Below are 17,162 nucleotides of genomic sequence, written 5' to 3' on the forward strand. Positions count from 1 at the left end.
TTAAATAAAAATAAATTTTTGAAGTAAGATTTTTTAAAAATCGGATTGAAGACGGTAAAACAATTTCTCCCTGCCTTATACAGATTCCCAATCCCATACAGACAATCTTGAAAAATTTTAGTTGTGAATTTTTTATAGCTGTGGCAAACTTGGGAATTTTTCCATTATAAATCTTACAAGTGTTGTCACAGCTACTAAGAATTCACAAGTACGAATTTTCGGGACTGTCTGTATTGGGTGGGAATCTGTATGGGGCTAGGAGAAATTACTTTATTCTTTTTCGTCCGATTTAAAAACTTGTTATTATTAAAAATTTATTTTTATTTATTAGGAAAGACAGGATAGCATACATGGAGGAGCAAAATCCTCGAAACTTTTAAAGAAGCAAATAAATTATGATTGCTGCATCCAGATGTCTTATTTGTCGATTACTCTAGAAGATTGATTTCGACAGTACTGCTACTGTACACCAGTGATGTTTATTGTGTTTGTCTGTGAAACTCAGTAAAAATTAGTCCTAAATCAGTCTAACTGTATTCTTTTTTTGTGTGACCTGCTTGCCAAACATTATGTTGTGTCTAGACCATACAGCCCAGACACAATGCTGTAGCCGATAGGGCACGCAAGGCTAACGCAGACGGCGTGAAGTCTGGAACATGAGACTTATAAATGCACTAAAGAAAAATACGAAGCTTTTTTAATACTTAACTTTATTCTCTTGTTGGAATACATCTCTCCTGCATACTCGTAAGCTATTGGCACTGATACAAATGGCGCCTTGCTAGGTGGTCGCCATTTAACTTAGCAGAGGGCTATTCTACTGTCTATCTCTCGGCAAATGAGAGCAAGGCTTAGCACGTCCAATCGCTAGCTATGTTGTCCGTACAACTGGGGATGAGGTCTCCTCAGTCTCTCGAGACCTGCCTTGTGGTGGCGCTAGGTTTGCGATCCCACAGTGGCGACACGCGGGTCCGACATGTACTACAGGACCGCGGCCGATTTAAGTTACCACCTAGCAAGTGTGGTGTCTAGCGGTGACACCACACATTATTGCCTTCTGACTGTTCCTTCCGCTGATAACTAAGTTTCGTGTGACGAATGTAGTTTGCTGTAATGAAAAGCTGTGGCACGTGGATATGGTACGCCCAAGGAAACGTCACTCTTACTACGCCACTGTGGAAACGCATACAACTTGCAAGTAATGCCCACCTGCGTGACGACAGCGGAGCCGTCCGAATAGTTCCTGGTGACGGTGATGAGGGGGAAGCCGGCCTGCCGCGCCCAGGGCAGCATCACTGATGACACGGTCGCGTCGGAAGGCAGATCCGACGAGGACGCCACCGCGTCCATCGCCGCAAACAGGATGTCATCCGTGGCGTTGCTGAACTGGCTGTGAGCAGTGGTGTCGTTTATGCACCTCGTGACAATTATAAGTTAAGAACATTGATTTTTCGCTCACGTAAGGTCCGTATTTGTGTCTGGAAAAGAAAGAGCCTCAAATAGTAACCAGATGTATTGAGCACCACTTATTTTGGGAGCGTAATATACGCTATTTCATCAAACGTATGAGGACACTTGTATGTAATGCGGAATTGTTCGCTAGATGTCACCACAGTTTAGGTCCAATGTCGGTGTTGACGGGCCCAGACGAGGTGTAAAGCTTTTTGTCGTGCAGTCATCAAGGATACATGAGTGAGCCTTCGGCTCTGACAGCCCATATCGACGATGTTTCGTTGAATGGGATACTATGATGGCGCAGTAACAGCAGAATGGGTCGGTTAGGAGAGCCCAGTGGCTTCGAACGTGGACCAGCCACAGGATGTTACCTGACAAGGGAACCTCCCCATCGCACCCCCCTTCGGATTTAGTTATAAGTTGGCACAGTGGATAGGCCTTGAAAAACTGAACACAGATCAATCGAGAAAACAGGAAGAAGTTGTGTGGAACTATGAAAAAATAAGCAAAATATACAAACCGAGTAGTACATGTGCAACATAAGCAACATTAAGGATAGAGTGTATTCAGGAACGCCGTGGTCCCGTGGTTAGCGTGAGCAGCTGCGGAACAAGGGGCCCTAGTTTCAAGTCCCCCTTCGAGCGAAAAATTAAATTTTTTATTTTCAGAAAAACCGAGTTCAGGCACTCACACATAGTCAACTTCGCTCTCCAAAATTCCAGGACATGTTCAGATTTGCATGGACATAGGCAGGATTTGACGGTCTACACACGGAAAAATTTGAAACATATGTTTTGACAGAGCACAGGGGAAAGTGAGCGACTGCGAAACTGTTGGATTCATTTGTTGCAGTTTATGTGACAAACTATTATGTTTTCATCACATTTTTGGGAGTAATTATCACATCCACAAGAAAACCTAAATCGGGCAACGTAGAAGAATGTTTTTACCCATTCGCCAAGTGTACAAGTTAGATGGGTCGACAACATATTCCTGTCATGTAACGCACATGCCGTCACCAGTGTCGTATAGAATATATCAGACGTGTTTTCCTGTGGAGGAATCGGTTGACCTATGACCTTGCGATCAAATGTTTTCGGTTCTCATTGGAGACGCACGTCGTTTCGTCTACTAATCGCACGGTTTTGCGGTGCGGTCGCAAAACACAGACACTAAACTTATTACAGTGAACAGAGACGTCAATGAACGAATGGACAGATCATAACTTTGTCAAAATAAATAAAAACTTTTCGCTGGAGGCGAGACTCGAACCAGGGACCTCTCATTCCGCAGCTGCTCACGCTAACCACGGGACCACGACGACCTTGCGCCTACACGATCCTTGATGTTGCTTATCTTGGCATTTACTACTCAGTTTGTATATTTTGCTTATTTTTTCATAGTTCCACACAACTTCTTCCTGTTTTCTCGATTGATCTGTGTTCAGTTTTTCAAGACCTATCCACTGTGCCAACTTATCACTAAATCTGAGGGTGGGTGCGATGGGGAGGTTCCCTTGTGAGTAACAGTATAATCAGGGACATTTAAACCCTCTGAAGGTTGCTGCTGTGCCTGTAAGTGGAAACAAGAAGAAACCAGCACCAGACAAACAATGGTTCGAATGGCTCTGAGCACTATGGGACTTAACTTCTAAGGTCATCAGTCCCCTAGACTTAGAACTGCGTAAACTTAACTAACCTAAGGACATCACACACATCCATGCCAGAGGCAGGATTCGAACCTGCGTCCGTAGCAGCAGCGCGGTTACAGACTGTAGCGCCTAGAACCGCTCGGCCACCCCGGCCGGCAGCACTAGACAGATCTCATGTACTGGTGGATAGGGACCGTCGAATATTGCGGAGGATGGTTGTAAAAAAATGGCAAGAAATGGGCGAAAGGATCACTCTTCATTGCAAAGTGCTACCAGCCGTCCAGCTAGCACAATGACTGTGCTTAGGGAGATAAAAAGAATGGGGTACAGTGCTCGAGCAGCTCCTCATGAGGCACACATTTCTGTAGTCAGTGCTAAGCGATGCTTGAGATGGTGTAAAGAGGGACGCCACTGGACAGCGTATAACTAGAAACGAGGGATTTGCAATGATTAATCACGCTGTACCCTCTGGCAATCCGATGGAATGGTTTCGGATGGGCGCGTAGTTGGAGAACGTTACCTACCACTATGTGTAGTGCCAACAGTATGTTGGCCAGGATGTGGTCCTCGTATTGTGCTTAGGAAAACGCTAAATACGGAAGAAAATGATCACATTTCGCATCACTATGTAGTGTGTGCAACAGAGGAACTGTTCGCAAAAGATAATTATGATACAAAGCATCCTGCCAGAAAAAAAATTGTGTGCCGGACCGAGATTCGAACTCCGGACCTTTCCCTTTCGCGGGCAAGTACTCTACCGTCTTTTTTCTCATTTTGTTCGGCATTGTTCGTCGAGTTTGGTCTGGGCGGACGTCACAAGACATCCGTTCAAGTTGATCGTTGATTCCTTTACTCAGTTTTTTTATTACAGAGGGCGAGCAGTCCTCTGACTGAACACGCTGAGCCACCGTGCCGGCGACTGAGCTACCGAAGCACGACTCACGACCCGTCCTCTCAGCTGTATTTCTGCCAGTACCTCTTCTCCTGCCTCCCAAACTTCACAGAAGGTCTCTCCTGTGAAACTTGCAGAACTAGCACTCATGGAAGAAAGGATATTGCGGAGACATGGCTTAGCCACAGCCTGGGGGATGTTTCCAGAATGAGATTTTCACTCTACGGCGGAGTGTGCGCTGATATGAAACTTCCTGGCTGATTAAAACTGCTTGCCGCATCGTGACTCGAACTAGCGACCTTCGCCTATCGCGGGCAAGTGCCCTACCACAGTTTCAATCTGCCAGGAAGTTTCATGTCAGCGCACACTCCGCTGCAGAGTGAAAATCTCATTCTGGATAGTTGTTATATCAACATGACACTGCGCTCTGCCATAAAGGTTTGTGGACAGTAACATTCCTGAAATGGACTGGTCTGCCCAGAGTCCGGACCTGAAGCGAATAGAACAGCCTTAGGATGAGTTATAGAGTCGACGTCGCTCTAGGCCCCATCCTCCAACATCACTACCTTCCCTGGTTTCGGCTCCTGTGGAGGAATGGGTTGCAATTTCTCCACAGACATTCAGGCACCTCATAGAATGTGTCCCCAGCAGAACTGAAACCGTCACAGCGATGGAGGGTGGAAACATCCCGTATTACTGCCCACCAATTGGTGCCCGGATTCCTTTGACCAGATTGCGTACGTCTAGCACTTCGTGTGAACAACCTGAAACGTGCGTCCCTTTTATTTCGGAACCATCGAAAATACCGAATCTAGGATTTCGGCACACAATAGTACGCTGAGATGACCTAATTTTGTTGACTGCTCATACCAGACAGTAAGGCGCGCATTCTAAAGGTTTTAAAAGAACGTTTACAGTGGTATAACTGTTATTGAAGTTGACATTAAAGCTTTTCACAGTGGTATCGGAAAACTGAGTCAAAATTACTAGGCCGCCGGAATCGGCTGTTGCGACCTAAACTCCGCGAAAAGGGGCCTCAGGCCAGGGTTTGTCGGTATGTGCAGTAAGACGACAGACCTACGCCAATAAGATTAAACGTTAAGTCCTCATGACTCAACTTGATACGACAAAGATACAACTTCGAATGTCGTGACTGGACCTACGCGCTAACTTCTAGCATATCAGAACAATCCTCGGGAAAGTATTATAAATATATTTCCATACTCATGTATTAGTAAACAGCTTTTGTGGCAACAAGTGAAGAGTCGAAAGGCTCGAAACAATGACAGAGCCTGGCGCGGGAGCCGCACTTGGCAGTGCTTACACAACAGTCGATGCCGAACGCACTGCCTTTCATTTTAGGTTTTTTCCTCATATATTTCTGCGAAACGTCTTAGAGCCAATATTAAGAATCATTATACAACTGTACCCGTCTTTTTATAAGCGTCAAACGCAGTTAAAATTGTATCGATTAATTTATAAACTGTATTAGTTTCTGCATCTCGGCTGATACAAGAGTTGAGTCTAATACACAAGCAACAAAATTTCATGGCATTGGGCGTAATACCATGAGCCGGCAACCTGTTTGCGGTAGCTTGGACAGTTCACGAAATAAAGAAGGTACAAGTTTTAGGCAACTGGCACTGTCTATGTGTGTGCCACAGCATACAGATCGATAGGTTGTACTAAAAAACTAGAATAGAAACATGCTCGAGCTGCCTGTTTCAAGCCGTCGTTAGTAAAGTTAACTGTAGAAGCGGCAATAAAAGATATCAAGATCCATACTAAGTCTTTTCCCTCTCAGCACAGACACAGATACACCCAAATGAATATGCCAGCAACGAAAAAAGGTAGGAAGTACACAGAGACAGACGCGCTAGGACACACGAGAAACAATAGGAACTAACTGTACGACCGCCCCCCTCGCCATCCTCCAGTCGATCATTCCTTCTCGCCCCGCCCTTTCCCAGTATTTCATAAAATAGGGACTTACGTATGTGACATTGGAAACTACAGAATGTGAAATTAGTGAGTAGCACTATCAGTTGACCGACAAGTCCGGCACATGTCGTACGGTGATCAATATTTAAAAAAAGAGAAACATCCACCAAAAGGTGCGTACAACTTAAAAACACCGTACAAAACAAGTCAAAATCTGCTTCAGTATAACGCTCCACGTATTTATCGTATAACCCAAATCATGTATTGCATGCTATTGAGAATGCTTAAAAAATATAAAGCACGAAAAACAATTATTTAAAAGTCCTTCATTCAGTAGCGAAGATAGTCTTCCACAAAGAAAATTTCGAAATGACAATACTGTAAATGATATCAGTTTGCACATTGGACATTCAAATATTTGTTGTTAATTTTTCATTTTTGTTTCCATTTTATTCTATGTAACCTTAGCCCAGAAAAATGGTAAAAGTAAAATTCCTGTAAATTTATTTTGTTTCTTCGATAAATCAACTTGTAGAGACAATGATCTTAAGTCTCCGGTCTAAGACCCGCAGTTGTTAAGTGTTTGAAACGAGAAGGTTTCAAAGAATTATATGTTTACATGAACCACTATTTTCATGAACTTGTTCCGTGCAATTGGGCTGTACTTTTCTTTTAGCTGCGTGAGTGTTCTGCGCCATTTTTTGACAGCGACTATGTTCAAAACAGAGTTGTGTCAATTTACGAGAGATTTTCTGTTTTAAGTGTTCCTGTGTAAGGAAGTTCAGTTTAGCTTTGCAGTTATTTCCTGCCCGTATCCGTCCAGCAGATCAATATTGCAGTCTACTGTTCCGTGCTTTTTCGAATATTTAAATGCCTGCGTATGTCTCCTTCTTACAAAACCGTCACATAAAGAAAATTTTGTTCTCAAAAATATGTTCAAATGTGTGTGAATTCCTAAGGAACCAAACTGCTTAGGTCATCGGTCCCTAGACTTACACACTATTTAACCTAACCTAAACTAACTTATGCTAACAAGGGAACCTCCCCATCGCACCCCCCTCAGATTTAGTTATAAGTTGGCACAGTGGATAGGCCTTGAAAAACTGAACACAGATCAATCGGGAAAACAGGAAGAAGTTGTGTGGAACTATGAAAAAAATAAGCAAAATATAGAAACTGAGTAGTCCATGCGCAAGATAGGCAACATCGCGCCGTGGTCCCGTGGTTAGCGAGAGCAGCTGCGGAACGAAAGGTCCTTGGTTCAAGTCTTCCCTCGCGTGAAAAGTTTCATTTTTTATTTTCAAACAATTACCAAAGTTCAAGTATTCACGCATAATCAAACTCGCTCTCCAAAATTCCAGGACATGTTCAGATTTGCTTGGACATATGCCGGATTTGACAGTCTACACACGGAAAAATTTGATAACGTTAAAAACATATGTTTTGACAGAGCACCGGGAAAACTGTGCGACTGTGAAACTGTTGCATTGATTTGTAGCAGTTTATGTGACAAACTCTTATGTTTTCATCACTTTTTGGGAGTGATTATGACATCCACAAGAAAACCTAAATCGGGCAAGGTAGAAGAATCTTTTCACCCATTCGCCAAGTGTACAAGTTAGGTCGGTCGACAACATATTCCTGTCATGTGACGCACATGCCGTCACCAGTGTCGTATAGAATATACCAGACGTGTTTTCCTGTGCAGGAATCGGTTGACCTATGACCTTGCGAACAAATGTTTTCGGTTTCCATTGGAGAGGCACGTCCTTTCGTCTACTAATCGCACGGTTTTGCGGTGCGGTGACACTGAACTTATTACACTGAACAGAGACGTCAATGAACGAATGGACAGATCATAACTTTGCGAAAATAAAGAAAGTAAAAATTTTTGCTCGAGGGAAGACTTGAACCATGGACCTCTCGTTCCACAGTTGCCCACAGTTGCCCACGCTAACCACGGGACCACGGCGCTACTGACCCCAACATCCCCTTGATGTTGCTTATCTTCCGCATGGACTACTCAGTTTGTATATTTTGCTTATTTTTTCATAGTTCCACACAACTTCTTCCTGTTTTCTCGATTGATCTGTGTTCAGTTTCTCAAGGCCTATCCACTGTGCCAACTTATAACTAAATCTGAGGGGGGTGCTATGGGGAGGTTCCCTTGTAAGAACAATACAGACACCCATGCCCGAGGGAGGACTCGAACCTCCGGCGGGAGCGGCCGCGCAGTCCGTGACAGGACGCCTCAAACCACGAGGCCACTCCGCGTGACATTTTGCTCTCAATTTACAAGAAAATTCTAATGTTCTATTACTTTAAGTACTTACTTCTGTAAAAGATAATTATGAAGGCCGTCGTAGAACGCATCAGTGCCGATAAAATGCTGCATCATTCTGACGATCGAACCACCTGTCAGAAACACACATTGATAGATTTTTGTTCATTCGGAACTTGCATTACTATTTTAAATAGAGTTTTAAAATAAAGAAAAAGGAACAAACGAAATAAAAGTTATTTAGCACCATCATCAGAAATATGAATCCATAAACTAATCTGCAATTAAATTTTTACTGACATCGACGGACCATATGCCTTACAGACAGAATTATTTATTTCCAGGTCTGTAATATGAATGTTGTAATTAGGTAATATTAATGTGTTTATCCTCAGAACTACGAATTTACACTAAAGTAGTGCAGCAGGTGTCCTCAATGACGTCACATAACTCGTCTACAGACCTGACACCGGAGACACAACCACTAAAATACGCTCATGCGCTGGTGCAGCTGCTTTCAAAGTTGACAGTACACTGCCCGACAGAAAAAGCTAAGCACCCGGAAAGGAAGACGGGAATTAAGCTTCACCGGTTGAGAGGGTATGTGATGTTATTTCAGTGGTTACAATACCAGGTCAAATTTACAAATAAGTGGCAGTACGAATCCCCTTATGAGTATGGCATCGCAGCCTTCTGCCGTGGATGCATGCAGTGATTTGACTGGGAACGGTGTAAAGCCGTTGTATCCACTCCTAAGGCAAGCTGGTCTATAACGGCTGTAACTGGTCCTTTATATCCCAGACACTGGCACTGGGACGGAGTTTACGTCCGAGCTGGTCCCTCATGTTCTATAGGAGACGGATCTGTCGATTTAACTGTCTATGGGAGTACCTCAGCGTCACGAAGACAGTTCATAGATAGCGTGTGTTTGACGAGCATTGTCCTGTTGACGAATGGCATCGCGATACTGCCATATGAGATGTAACACATGAGGATGGAAGACATCCGTAACGTATCCTGCTGTCAGAGTTCTCTCAAACACTACCAGACATGACCTGACGTCACGTCCGATGGCTCCCTATCCCATGATGCCAGGAGAAATACCGCTGTGCCTCTCCAAAACATTGGAAGAATGTGATTTCTCTCCAAGTCGCCGCCCTACTCGCAGACAGTGGTCAAGAGGGGTAGTGCAGAACTGCGATTCATCGCTGAACATAATGTAGTGCCATTCACCAACAGTCCGTGCCTCCCGGTCATGGTACCGTTCCAAATACAGCCGTTTGTATTGTGCTATTAACTGCAGTCTACACATGTCACTAATTCCCTAATACGACTTCAACTAGTCTTCGACCGTTGGTGTGGGACGGCACAGAATGTTGGAGGGAGTCCACTACTTTTTCTCTTATTGGAGGTGCAGATATGATGGGCTTACGATGTGCCTGGTGCGCAATAACGCGATCCTCCCTTGTAGTGGTCAAATGTGGTCGATCGGAGCCTTGCGCGCGAGTATGCCTACTTTCATGTTCTCACACATTCACATCCGAATGTCCTGCAAATCTGGATACTGCACGACTCGGCCAGCCGGCCAAATAGACACACAATGAGGTCCCTTAGAAACTGTGCTGATAACGCTGCCTTACACGAGTATGTGGCAGGGCGACTAGAGAAAGAGAAAACACAGCTGTAGAAGAGAACGCTCTTCAACAAATCATCCGTGTCCTAGACAGTGATCACTCATCAACTGACACTGTGAGAGGTGGCATGAGCCCCCTCTCATATTTATATCTTACGATTTTCCTCTTTAATCGCATGCAGTGAAAAGATGCTATTCCTTCACACGCGGACTTCCCACGCAGCGTCTCTCGTCACCCAGGTGGTCCGGTGACAGGCGGGCTCTGCAGATTTCGAGAGGGTTAAGCCGACGGGTGTGAGGCAGTCGAGAGAATGCTTTCCAGACGCCGACATTGTCAAAAGACACGCCCGGAGGGGCCTGAAGTAGCGCTGGGCTAGAGGTTCCGTTACTTCGCAGAAACTTAGCGAAAACACTTTCTGGCAGGCTACCAGCGAGGCGTGGGAATGACTTGTGTACCCAGGCAGTTGTGGCGGGAAAATTCCCGCGCTTTCTGCAAAATAGTAACTGTGATTGGCTTCCTCAGGGCATAGCTCCGTGACGTAGCAAAATCAGCGCAGAAATTGGCGCCAAGAATCTCCATTGGTGGAATGGTAGTGCTCCGGCAATGGAGTGGAATTTTCCGCCGGTTTTCGAGTTACTGATTGGAACGTTTAACCACGGCCACTGTCGTGGGGGCGGGAATGTTCTGTGTTCGGCCTGTACGGGTGCTCAGGGTAGTCGGCTCTTGCCTTTCGGTCGAGGACGTCGAAGCAACCAGCCATCGCCTCCGGTACGCCAGATCGTGTTCTGGCAGTTAAGAAGACAGTTTGGTAATGTATGTCCGCCGCACCGGCAGATAGGGATTTTCCTAGGTGATAATCAGAGCTCAGCAGAGCGCGCCTGTTCGTCTTTTTCTAACTTTGTTCTGTCTTGAGTAGCAGCAATTAATGTTGGGTTAGCTGTGTGTCTCTCTTAAGATTTGAGTGGCAAGGAATTGGCTCCACATACCACTTGGTCATAAACCTCACAATCTAGTTTAGGGACAACTTCACCTTCACAGCGTTTGTTTGAGTATCCAATTTGAGCCAATTTGATGTATTATAAATGTTTCATGTGTTTTTGTTTATTATTTTGTGTTTAGTCTTAATAAATCATATTGTTATTTTGGACAGAACTTTCATTCTGTTAATCGGTAGAGCAACCCATCATTTCTCACTACGTTAATGAAACCTTCCTTTATTTAACTTATTTATCAAATTAAATTATTGCAGGTGCCAAACTCTTTTCTACTCCACTTGCAGGGTTGATTACAGTCAGTTCGCGTATATTTTTTTATCTTTGTGCAACAGCAAAAGTCGGAGTTAGAATAGGGGGGGGGGGGGCTTAGAGCATCATTTACATATGTAGATTCCAGAATTTAGTGTTAAATACACTGCTAGCCCCGGCACCTCGCAACTGTTCATACGCCTTAAATTCTCCACCAGGCACGGTAACAACGATGAATACAACAACACTAACGCAGTCTGGTGGACATTCTACCTGTCACAGAGAACTGCTGCTCTAACTATTAAATGAAGTTTTCTGATAAAAAAAATTATCTACAGTGACAAACTATCATCCACGGCTGTATAGAAAGGCATCGAAATGTAGAAGCATGGGGATGATTTTAACTGAAAAGAAGAAGCCACGAAACTTAGTGGTATATTCACAGCGACGCTGCAAAATCGACAGATAAGATTTATCCTTGACAGGCGAGAATCTATAGTTAAGTTTTATGTCTGACAAGGATTATTTTTACTGATAACGTGTAAACTAGACTACGCCCATTTACATAGTATTTAAGCCACTCTCCACGTCCGACTCATCGGTCGACAAGAGTCACTATCTCCAGGAGTTCCTTTGTAGACGTCCAGCGCAGCCCTGGATGAAACATTAGGTACGGAAAAGGTTCTTGGATAATGGTCATACAGTCCGGAAGACTCACCAGGAAATCCTTCAATGTATCGTGTTGTTATTAGCTGAAGCGCGGCCTGAATCAAGGAGAACGCCCCTGGTCGAGGAAGAAGCCAAGCATTCCGTAGCTACAGCGCGGAATGGCTAAAAAGCCTAAAAGAACAAATTTTGAGAGTGCTCTGAAATTGTCGCAGACCTACATCGAGGAAAGAAGGCAGATCCAATGGAACTTCGACTCTAAGTTTTATCAGAAGTTCTAAATTCAGCATTTAGACCAGGCGAAAATAGTTTTGCAGCGGCAGCTTTTTCGTAGTAACTGATCAGCAGATGTGACTCTCAAAGTGATTTAAACCAATCTGCAGTTATTATTAATCAACAGTTCTGTGCAATATGAAGGTGTCGATAGATGGGGGAAGTACTAACCCAAAAAACGGACCACTTGCCTTATTTGAGGGGTAATAAATCGTATTGTTTCCAAGCATACTGAAGTGTTTGGTTTTATTGTGACTTCTTAAGCGTCACATCTTTGAACTGATATCCCAGGATCTTCCTCTTTTCTGAAATAACCGAGGAATTTGGGAAGAGTAACCTGGATGTTAACAGGTGACTGATAACGTTGTATGTTTCCACTCCAGTGCTCGAAACCTGGAATATATCTGATTGTTATTGGAGGGCCACAGGACATGATATTGCAAATCATACACGTGATTTTCCCACTTGGTCTCATTAGTCATTGTGAACCTCGTGTCCCTTAACAAAAACTGACGAGCTAAAGTAAATGTTACAAACTTGATCTGGGACTGTGATCAATTGTCCATTCACCAACAGTGGTGAAATTATACGTCGCGTTGAAGAATCAATATGTCGCAAAAATCTGAAGTGTGCGTATTGCGCCACGGACGCTCTTTCAAGATTACGCGCACTTACTGAAAGGAATAACATCATTACCAACAAACAATAAATAAAGAGTAATTGTAATAACAGAGATGCTAACTGGTAAAAAATACCTAAGTAAAGGCGAATACCTTTATAATAGATGTTGATGCCAGCATCCTCGCTGGTGATGGGTGCTGCAGAAGGATCTTCATCGTAGGCAATCGCTTGCCTAAGCAAGGTTGAAACCACGAACGCTTCATCGATTCGCCACGTGGGCTCCAACTGATAATAAATGAGAGAGCCTGTCAGCTATCAGTGAGACAACCAAAGGCACAGTAAAATGGATAGTATCTACGCTGTTAAAGTATTTGTATTCTGTTAATCGACTCTTTCCTTTTGTATTACTTCCTTGATACACCTGTGACAATATGAAATGAAAATTACATTCGATCCCTCGGACTTAACTTGTACAAGGACAAGATCGCTTACAATTTGCGAAGTTTATATGGCATGAGCATTTTTCAGCGTAATCACGTCATAATAAGTAAATTAGAACGTTATGGCTCAGACATAGCAGTAAAACAGATAATGTAGCTTTTTAACAGGGAACACAACGTGTCGCTGCGTACATCCAATATATTAAACTACCAACAGTCTTTCATGGTATCTCCCTAGGTTGTATTTTAGACCCATTGCCCCTTCTTGTGCATGTATTTTTTGTTTGCAGATAACTATTGAGATAAATAGCAAGTAAAACGTAGTTTTTAAAAGAGCTACTAACGAAAATGTAATGGACGTTGTCAAATGATCATTAAGCTTTAAAAATTTCATTACATTCGGTGCTGAACCTGGTATATGCATCAAATAAAAGGATGTGGATTGGCAGAGTTAAATTACAGAGATTACAGACTGATCATCAATTCAGCTGGGAGTAGCATTTAAGAGAGCTGCTAAATCGTATAAATAGCTCAGTACTTGTAATGTAGACGTCATGGAGGTAAGTTATGAAAAGTTTAAAAAGCTAGCACACTTTGCTTATTTTCGTTCCATGTCATGTATGTCACATTTTAGGGCAACTTTTCTAGTCAATTTAGTTTTTCGAATTAATTTTCATGTGGATTCAAAAACGTTCTGCAAAAATATGTTCAAGGAATTAAGTATACTAAGCACAGATTCTCAGAGTATATATTACTTAATGAAATTTGATGTATAAAGGAAGGTCCGTTGATCGTGACCGGGCCAAATATCTCACGAAATGTGTGTCAAACGAAAAACCTACAGAGAACGAAACTTGTCTAGCTTGAAGGGGGAAACCAGATGCGCTATGGCTGGCCCGCTAGATGGCGCTGCCATAGGTCAAACGGATCTCAACTGCGTTTTTTTTAAATAGGATCCCCCATTTTTATTACATATTCGTGTAGTACGTAAAGAAATATGAATGTTTTAGTTGGACCACTATTTTCGCTTTGTGATAGACGGCGCTGTAATAGTCACAAACATATGGCTCACAATTTTAGAAGAACAGTTGGTAACAGGTAGGTTTTTTAAAATAAAATACAGAACGTAGGTACGTTTGAACATTTTATTTCGGTTGTTCCAATGTGATTCATGTACCTTTCTGAACTTATCATTTCTGAGAACGCATGGTGTTACAGCGTGATTACCTGTAAACATCACATTAATGCAATAAATGCCCAAAAGAATGTCCGTCAACCTCAATGCATTTGGCAATACGTGTAACGACATTCGTCTCAGCAGCGAGTAGTTCTCCTTCCGTAATGTTAGCATATGCACTGACAATGCGCAGACGCATGTTGTCAGGCGTTGTCGGTGGATCACGATAGCATATATATTCTTCAACTTTCCCCCAGAAAGAAATCCGGGGACGGTGTTTCGACGACCAATCCACCTGTCATGAAATATGCTATTCAGTACCGCTTCAGCCGCACGCGAGCTATGTGCCGGACATCCATCATATTGGAAGTACATCGCCATTCTGTCATGCAGTGAAACATCTTGTAGTAACATCGGTAGAACATTACGTAGGAAATCAGCATACATTGTACGATTTAGATTGCCATCGCTAAAATGGGGGCCAATATCCTTCCTCCCATAATGCCGCACCATAAATTAACCCGCGAAGGTCGCTGATGTTCCACTTGTCGCAGCCATCGTAGATTTTCCGTTGCCCAATAGTGCATATTATGCCGGTTTACGTTACCGCAGTTGGTGAATGACGTTTCGTCGCTAAATAGAACGCGTGCAAAAAAACTGTCATCGTCTCGTAATTTCTCTTGTGCACAGTGGCAGAACTATACACGACATTCAAAGTCGTCGCCATGCAATTCCTGGTGCATAGAAATATGGTACGGGTGCAACCCATGTTGATGTAGCATTCTCAACACCGACGTTTTTGAGATTCCCGATTCTCGCCCAATTTGTCTGCTACTGATGTGCGGATTAGCCGCGACAACAGCTAAAACACCTACTTGGGCATCATCATTTGTTGCAGGTCGTGGTTGACGTTTCACATGTGGCTGAACACTTCCTGTTTCCTTAAATAACGTAACTATCCGGGGAACGGTCCAGACACTTGGATGATGTCGTCCAGAATACCGAGCAGTATACATAGCACACGCCCGTTGGGCATTTTGATCATAATAGCGCTTCATCAACATGACATCGACCTTTTCCGCAATTGGTAAACGGTCCATTTTAACACGGATAATGTATCACGAAGCAATGTTACGTGATACCACGTACTTATATGTTAGTGACTATTACAGTGCCATTTATCACAAAGCGAAAAAAGTGGTCCAACTAAAGCATTCATATTTCTTTACGTACTACACGAATATGTAATAAAAATGGGGGTTCCTATTTTGAAAAACGCAGTTGATATCCGTTTGCCCTATGGCAGCGCCATCTAGCGGGCGAACCATAGCGCCATCTGGTTTCCCCCGTTAAGCTAGACAAGTTTCGTATTTTGTAGTTTTTTCGTTTGATGCTTATTTCGTGAGATATTTGGCCCGGTCACTATCAATGGACCACCCTGTATATCTGTTAGTAGGTACCGCACGTTAGCTTTTATGGTGGTCAGATGTTTATTGTTCGAGCTTCCTAAGACAAACGTGTCTGAGGCGATGCCTCGACTGTAGCTCAAACTTATTTTTTAATCTGTGCTCTCGGAAGAAAGAAATTTTTCAAAATATCAACAACGTGTGTTTTACCTCAGAAAATCTGAACAGTCCCTGTAATGTAGGATAACTGAATTCATTCGATGTAGTAACACCGTTTCAATTTGCGTTGTCCACGTCTGTATGAGAAATACCGTCATGCAAAGTGTAATATCAAGAGCACATCCGACGAGTAATTGTACATTACTCTTGTGGTCTAGCATAGTGTGATTTATTATATTACTGAATAAGGTCATTCGCATCATTTTTTATCGAGGTTTGACTTGGGCTTTCCAAGTCTACCCCCGTCCTTGAAAAATTAATTAAAATAGTAAACAGAGAAATAACATATGAAATTCACTAAAGCTTCATGAAAATGTTTGTGGGATTTTTTTCATTATATTACCTCTCAAACGTCGTATAAATTGTATAATGTGACCAGTGATTACAAATGAGTGGTATCAGTATTCGAATCATCGCCTCATCCATAACCCTTCTTCCTTAGCGCGAACGCTAACCACTTGACCATAATGGCGTCTTACAGCCTGCATCTTCGCATCAGTTACACAATAGACGCGTAAAACTTCTCTTGTGATTTTCTCGGTATTGCCAGAGAGGTGCAACTTACTTCTTGCACATTATGTTGTTTTAATGGCCTACTAAAGGTGCACAAAATCCGAAGTAAATCCGTGATCTCAATGCGTGGCGTCACCTTGTAGATTTCTTGCTGATGTGCGTATTTAGCACCACATGCCAGCTGTATAAAGGGCTGTTGCTCTATCGATTGCTCAGAGTTATCGTTCCGTCATCTTTTATACAACATAGGTTTGTGGCATTTCCAGTATAAACTAAATATTCTTTTCACTCACAATGAACTCTATCTTCCCGCCGTAACAGAGCGTATTGCACTAACGATACTGTAACGAGAAATTGACAACAGACTGAGCTCATTTCTAAATCCTAAAACTACGTGCCAGCATTAGCAGTGTAGCAAATCGGTTCTCCTTTCAAACCCTGCAATCTTTCTTCCTCACTAACACAGATTTTCGTGATCCATTCATTAATTTATTATACTATGTGATCAGAAGTATCTGGACGCGCCCAAAAACATACGTTTTTCATATTAGGTGCTTTGTGCGACTACCTACTGTCAGGTACTCCATATCCGAGACCTCAGTAGTCATTAGACATCGAACATGGTCAGGTGATTGGGCGTCACTTGTGTCACACGTCTGTACGCGAGATTTCCACACTCCTAAACATCCCTTCTTTCTTCTTAAGTTGCCAATCCTAAGATTGATTTGCAGCAGCTCTCCATTCAGTGC

The 17,162-nt window shown here is 43.1% G+C and overlaps 1 protein-coding gene across 1 annotated transcript in view; it reads right to left on the minus strand.

The window, feature by feature from the left end:
- LOC126251917 (aminopeptidase N-like) overlaps positions 1-17,162 on the minus strand; it is a 196,821-nt gene that overhangs the window by 110,452 nt on the left and 69,207 nt on the right. The window contains exons 8-10 of the mRNA XM_049952649.1: positions 12,811-12,943; positions 8,273-8,354; positions 1,210-1,390 (exon numbers count right to left, since the gene is read on the minus strand). Of these exons, the coding sequence (XP_049808606.1) occupies positions 1,210-1,390; positions 8,273-8,354; positions 12,811-12,943 (396 nt within the window). The remainder of the gene's footprint in view (positions 1-1,209; positions 1,391-8,272; positions 8,355-12,810; positions 12,944-17,162) is intronic.

The sequence above is a fragment of the Schistocerca nitens genome, chromosome 4 (assembly GCF_023898315.1).
Source record: "Schistocerca nitens isolate TAMUIC-IGC-003100 chromosome 4, iqSchNite1.1, whole genome shotgun sequence".
Lineage (NCBI taxonomy): Eukaryota > Metazoa > Arthropoda > Insecta > Orthoptera > Acrididae > Schistocerca > Schistocerca nitens.